The 6,471-nt window shown below is 38.0% G+C and overlaps 1 protein-coding gene across 1 annotated transcript; it reads right to left on the bottom strand.

Annotated features, from left to right (window-relative positions):
- Positions 1-206: 206 nt before the first annotated feature.
- On the bottom strand, positions 207-3,551 carry tpt1 (tumor protein, translationally-controlled 1). The gene is made up of 6 exons (XM_010791456.1): positions 3,435-3,551; positions 2,761-2,828; positions 1,653-1,837; positions 1,437-1,542; positions 870-986; positions 207-586 (listed from the first exon to the last, which is right to left on the bottom strand). The coding sequence occupies exons 1-6, from the start codon at positions 3,460-3,462 to the stop codon at positions 584-586; spliced, it is 507 nt and encodes a 168-aa protein (XP_010789758.1). The 5' UTR covers positions 3,463-3,551; the 3' UTR covers positions 207-583.
- Positions 3,552-6,471: the final 2,920 nt, after the last annotated feature.

The raw sequence follows: 6,471 nt of genomic DNA, 5'->3' as shown, positions 1-6,471 counted from the left end.
AATATACCCCCCAGGTCTCCCTTGAAAAAGAGATCAATGAGATACACCTGGATAAATAAAGGTTTGAAATGAAACCTGAACCTTTTTAATAAAGGATGTTATTTCACTCTGCTCCTCGGTATTGTACCGACAGACTACATGGTCAAATGCTGGGGGTTTGAAATTAACCATATAATTCATTCGACAAAAAACAGCATACTAGAAAGTGGTGGTATGAGTGTTTTATTTTCAAATCAATCCAGAAGTTTGTGTAACCATATTAATCCAACCTGCGTAAGGAGATGCTCAAATAGTATGCAGTTGAAGGAAAGCCATCTTTCAATCACACACTGTCGTGCCTTTAATTTGAAATCAAAAACGGGGCAAATCCTAGGATCAAAAACAGCAAAAGCCAAGTTAAAACCGTATTCAGTGACCAATTGTGTTAGGGTCACTCAGCCTTGCATGGTGCTGCGGTCCTTAATGCGAATAAAAGTAAATTGTTCAAGAATGTTTCATGATTCCAAATACTGCTCCTTCAGTCTGTTATTGGGGCCGGTTGGAAAGCAGCATCCAATTAAAAAGCAGATGATTGTCCGAGAAGTTACTGTAAGAGAGAGAAAACTTCAATTATTCCTGAAATGTATCTTTATTTTCCAACTTTAATATATGTATATAAGATTTATCAATTATTCCGCAAGAGAACAAAAATATCCATTGCCTCGTGTAGGTATAGTCAGATTCAAGTAATTGTTGAGGTTTTGTCCGAAGCCCAGGAACTTTAACCGCAAGCAGCTTAATTCCAACCTCATTTTTATTTAGAGCTGCATCACAATAAAAAGTTACTTTCTGAAATGTATGTGCATCTGCAGTTTTAGTGGAGTACTTACGCATTTCTCTTCAATCAGACCATCTTTGAAGAAAAGCATAAATGGGGTGATCCCGTCTTCACGGTAGTCCAGCAGACCCACCAAGCCTTCAGAGTCTAAACTCTCTCCTGTGAAGAACTGCAGGAAGACAAAGACCACCCGTTAGAGCACACGCCACGGTTTTTAAGTGATGTTAGTCATGAGATAACTAGTGTTAAGCCCCGAAAATGAACTTCCTAGAACAAATTACCATATCTTCACTTCTAAAAAGGGGTAAATTAATCATCTTTTTTCTCAAAGCAATGATAAACCTGTGAGTTGGATGTAGAAGAGTCTCAATCAATAGATGTTTATAAAAAAAGTTTTGTTTCGGTAAACGGTCTTCATATCATCAGTTAGCTAAGTTTCTTCCCGTTAAGTGAGTATGACACATTAATAGTTTATTACATTTTAAGAAGCCCTGAGACAGTTTCGTGAAAAAACGGGGGAGAAAGCCTGTTGCCCTAGCCGGCGGGGGCTATGGGGCTTAACAGGTTAAACAGTTGCCATTTGGGGTGACATTGAGCTCAAATTTTCGTAATTATATACCTCGTAGTTGGAAAAGTTTGCCACGATCTTCTTGATTGCGTCCGGGGCTTCAGCCTTGAAGGCCTCCACCCTGTCCGGGTTTTCCTTTTCCAAGTGGGTCTTAATGCTGTAGAAGCAAAAAATAGGATTGTGTTAGATCAAACCAACCTGCGATGGGTTCATGTATCCAACTAGATCTCTCGATCCTTGGTTCATTGTACCATCAATTAAACTCACGCTTTAACATATCCTTTTATGTATGCCATGAAGGATTTCTTGGTGAATTCGACTCTTTGCAGGCTGTGGTTGAGGACGATGTCGACGCCAGAAATGGTAGACGAGTCATTGCCATCAGTCATCTCTTCAGCAGAGGCGTTAGCCCCAATCAGCGCATCATCGAAGCCCTCTGTCCTGGTGACGGTCTAAAGACATTAGCAGGGGAGCAGAGGACAGCAATGAAAAAGACTGCTTCACTTTATATAGAAAGGACCAAAATGTGCAGACACGTCAACTAAATTGAAATGCTTAGCACAGCTTTGGCACAAACGCATCAGACTTGAAGGCCCAGCCGCTTTACCAAGAATCCAGCCAAAAATCAGACCTGTGTTAATTGTACTTTATAATATTCAGAACCTGACAATAGCGTGTGAACGAGGGCTGGGTGTGACTTCAGTTAGCTCATCGTAAAGTAATGTTTGGACCCTCCCCCTGAGTCATCCAGATTGGTATTGCCTTTAAACGACAACGGGAGCACTAATTACATGACTGATGATGTGTCACATGGTATGAATCAGATTATGGAAGAGTTACTTCATATTATTATGACAATGGATAACTGCCACGGCAGTTCAAATTGTGTTTTCACACACATTTGCTTTGTTAAACACCTCTTCTTGACTCTTAAGTGTGAATATTAAAACAATTAAATGCTGTCAATATCCCATAAACTCCATTCCATTTCACTAGCTGTTTTTCATTATGTGCCACAGCGAGCTGGGGCTATCTTTGAGCCAGTCGGTACTAAAGGCCCTTAGCTTTTAACAGAAGAGTTCAGCTCATATTCAACCTTAAAAACAATCAGTTGTTCTGTATTTACCAATATCCCATAACACTCCCTGTGAGGATATCTAAACGTCTTTTTTTTTTAAACAGAATACTTTGGTGTGAAACATGCATTTTAACAAAAGACTAAGTGACAATGGAAACAAAGCTTGTAACGCACTGGCTCGCCTCGCTTGGCGCTACAGTGGAAACTCTGCTATTGTGACGTTGCACACGCCTGACCGCAGGAAACGTCTGATTCAAGCATTTAGATCACTTTTACCCGCAAACCCAATAGACTCACCTTTCCTTCAACTTCATAGAACAGTCCGCTTATTGACAGTTTGAAGGTGTTGGAGAACATCTCATCACCTGCGGAAGGATACAAATGACACTTTAGAAAACATACGCCTGCTGGGAAACCCCCTGGTTGCGCCATTAAATACATCTCCACAGCTCAACAGCTAGCTTTAACTCCTCAGCAGAAGCTTCCTAACATGTTTAAACATCATTAACGGGAGCCGGTTGGGGCTTGAAATAAAAAAAGGGGGAAATTGTGTCACTTTTCCTAGTACTAATGGCCAATACTTTAGCCACGTATAGCCCGTAACTTTTTCATGACCAAGGCGGTTTTCAGTTGCTTAATATTCTCCACCATCGTCCTGTATCAAATAGTTATTTTGCCTTTAGTTTTCCGTAGTGATGAGTAACACGGTAACGATTAGCCACTGTACCGGTCTATATAGAAACATCGACAAAGATTTAAGCTAACCGGCCTTAGTGTCACCGGTTGTATTTGCCAAAACTGGGCATAGTCAAGGTGTTATAGATAGCCTTCAGCTAATGATGCCGGCGATGATAACACGCGTTAAAGAGCTAACGGTAGCTAGCCGGGTAACTCTTAAATAACACGACACAGCCTTAATAACAGCCGTTACCCAATAACGACACAACACTTCACTAAACACGATGACTTACCGCTGATGACATCCTTGTAGATGTTCATGGTTGCTGCTTAGGTGTTGGAGTTTCACAGACAGAACGCAGGCCTGCCGCCCAAACAGCACGAGAGAGGGAAAAGAGCGAAGAGGCCGCGACGCTGTGTATTTACATTCTCCTGACGTCACCCTGGATCGGCCTGTTCCGGTCTGTTCCCGCGCGCTCTGCTGCCACCCTCACGTGGTGGTCGGAGGTAGTACTACACCTGCCGGTCTGTGCACTGTCATCAGAATTCCTATATTCCTCCTACAAAGGGAAAATGTACGTTGTTACACCAAAGTATAGATTTAACAAAGTTGCCAACAGTTTTAGACTCAGTGAAGGGGGAGGGTGTGTTGTTTGCAAATCATTGAAGAAAATAATATATAAATAAAGACTATCATATACAAAAGGCATGCACATAGTATTTAAAATAAAAATAAAAACAATTCAAATGTACAAACAGAAGTCCACATTCAAGTAGTGAGTAGTAGCAGCAGTATTTATAATATACAATAAGGTTAGCACTGTAGAATGAAGTGTGGTATACATTAATACAATTATTATTGCAAATAGTTGCGTAAATATCCCTGTTACAGTAATGGCTGGACTTGGCATGAGTAGCAGGTAGTAATACAAATATCAGTGTTTTCCCCCCAGGTTTACTGCTTTGGGGACGGGCGGGGGACAGGGGGGTGGCATTGGGATATTTTGGGATATTTTTTTTTTTAATCCTCTTGAGCAGAGAGAGGAGCTGTGGATTATTGTTATTGATTAGTGCATCAGTGTTTCTTATGGTCAAAAACACTAAACTCACAACTTAAAATGAAAGCGTTTAGCACATGTGCAATGTAAAAAGTGACAGTAGATATAAATTACTTGCAATTTGGTTCCAAATATAAAAAAAAAATTTATAATTGTATTTTTTAAACACCTTGAATTTCAGGGGGGGCGCGGGGCTCCGTTGACAGGGCGCAGCGCCCCTCCAAGACAATGGTAGGGGAAACACTGAATATATTAGCAGCATATATTGCACATAGTTGTTGCTGTATTTGTTTGTTTTTACATGATTGCACATTGGTGGTATTTTACAACAGAGGTGCGGTCTACCAGGGGCCGTGGTGGTTGTAGAGCCGGACCACTGCAGGAAGAGGGGACCTGCGCTATTCAGAATCAGATTTCCTTTATTTGTCGAGGACATTTACGGTTTTACAACTGCAAGACTGCAGTTAGTTAAAGTAGACTTACATATTATATAAAAGGCACAATAAAAACTACAATAACAATTAAAAAAAAACAAATAACAGATAAGCAATACAATTTTTCAAAATGTTATTCAAGTAAAAGTAACAAAATATTTTACATCTCAACATAATTAAATATAACTAAATGACAAAATCATTTATATCGTATGATTTGATTATAATCATTGATCTATTCATGTGTTAATCAAGCTTGTAAAGGTGGAACACGTTTTTATTATTTTATTTACTACTTGGTAGCATGGGAATGTAATCCAGGTGTAACAAAAGTCGGTAACACTTTATATTAAGGTACACAAATGAACCATCAACTAGTTGTTAATGAACATGCATATTGGCAGTATATTGGCTCTTTAGTAGTCATAATAAAACACTTATTAATGCCTTATTCTACATGACCATATTCTACAAGTAATAAGCCATAAGTTAAGAGTTTTTCCTCAATAACCCTCTAATTAGTGCTTATTTGTTGCAAGTAAGGAACTTATTGTACATGAGTTTTGGTCTTAATATGCGCTGCCCAATATGGGCCTAATAAGGCAGTAGTACCACAAGAATAGTAATTCTCCCATAATAACACTTAACAAATATGATCTATTCTTATTGATAAAAAAGAAAGTAAATACATTTAAGGAAATATGGGACACATTCATGCACTTCTTTGAAAGTGATCAAATGGAAATTGATGAGTGAAATTGATGGATATCGCTATCAAACACTGATAAATAATAAGGAATAATAACAATGCTGCTTATAATAATAACGATAATAATTATCTCTAAATATAGAAACAAATTATTCTTTCATATACATTTTTTCTATTATTGTTTCACATCCTTTACTTATATCTGATTGTATTTACTCCTGTTTCATGTCAATCTGTGAGGTTTCCCTGAATGTCCGATGTTGAGGATGGGGGGAGGGAAGGGTTATTTTCCCATGTTTCAATGTATGTATGTATGTATGTATGTATGTATGTATGACTGTATGTTCTTTCTATGTTGAAAAACCCAATAAATATAATGAAAAAGAAAAAAAATATTGCAATATGGTTTTTTGAGCTGGAGATGATTATTGAAGCTTACTGGTTAACGTTCATCATATTAAACGAACAAACCCAAACCTTTTTGTTTTTATTAATATTATTACCAATACTTACTTAGCCTTATCATTACACTGGAGAAACCGACTTATTGTGGCAGCAGAACGTGAACATGTAATTTACAGATGTAGCACTGAATTTCGGACTCCAGTTTACAGCTTCCTGCCTACGACCTGCCAAAGACCGGTATAGAGGAATGTTAAGCCCTCCCACTATTTTCCAAGAGGGCGTTGCCAGATTTTCTATTTCAGGTTTTAACCAGGAGATGGCGCTTCATTCACAAATACAGAAAGACAAGTTTCATGGACTTTCAGTTGTGTTTTGAAGAGCATTTGAACACATCCATATTTTAGATCAACTAAAGTATATCTAATCTTGTAATTCAATAATATATAGTCTTTATATATTAAATAATCATAATGTAAATGTTTACATTACACTTCTTTATTTGTTATGCTCATACTTTAAACTTTACAATTGTTTGCTTTAATATGCAGTATATTTTTGTGTTTGCTTCCTCCTGCTCCCTTTCGGACACATACTGTATGATTTATTATTATTATTAATATGAAGATATTATTAAGATAAGATAAGATGTTACTTTATTGATTGAACATTTTAGTTTAGAATGTGCTGTCCACGGTAATTCAGAAGGCTCCTGAGACTGCCAAGG

The sequence above is a fragment of the Notothenia coriiceps genome, unplaced genomic scaffold (genome assembly GCF_000735185.1).
Source record: "Notothenia coriiceps isolate Sejong01 unplaced genomic scaffold, NC01 NC01_scaffold00035480, whole genome shotgun sequence".
Lineage (NCBI taxonomy): Eukaryota > Metazoa > Chordata > Actinopteri > Perciformes > Nototheniidae > Notothenia > Notothenia coriiceps.
Note: the sequence above shows the minus strand (reverse complement) of the source record. Positions and strands in the feature narration are given on the sequence as shown.

Excerpts from the sequence above, each read along its gene's own strand:
- tpt1 (XM_010791456.1), bottom strand. The coding sequence starts at position 3,462 with ATGAACATCTACAAGGATGTCATCAGCG. Across the intron at positions 1,543-1,652 it reads ATAAAAGGATATGTTAAAGC|CATTAAGACCCACTTGGAAA; the intron begins GTGAGTTTAATT and ends TTGCTTCTACAG. Across the intron at positions 987-1,436 it reads CAAACTTTTCCAACTACGAG|TTCTTCACAGGAGAGAGTTT; the intron begins GTATATAATTAC and ends GTCTTCCTGCAG.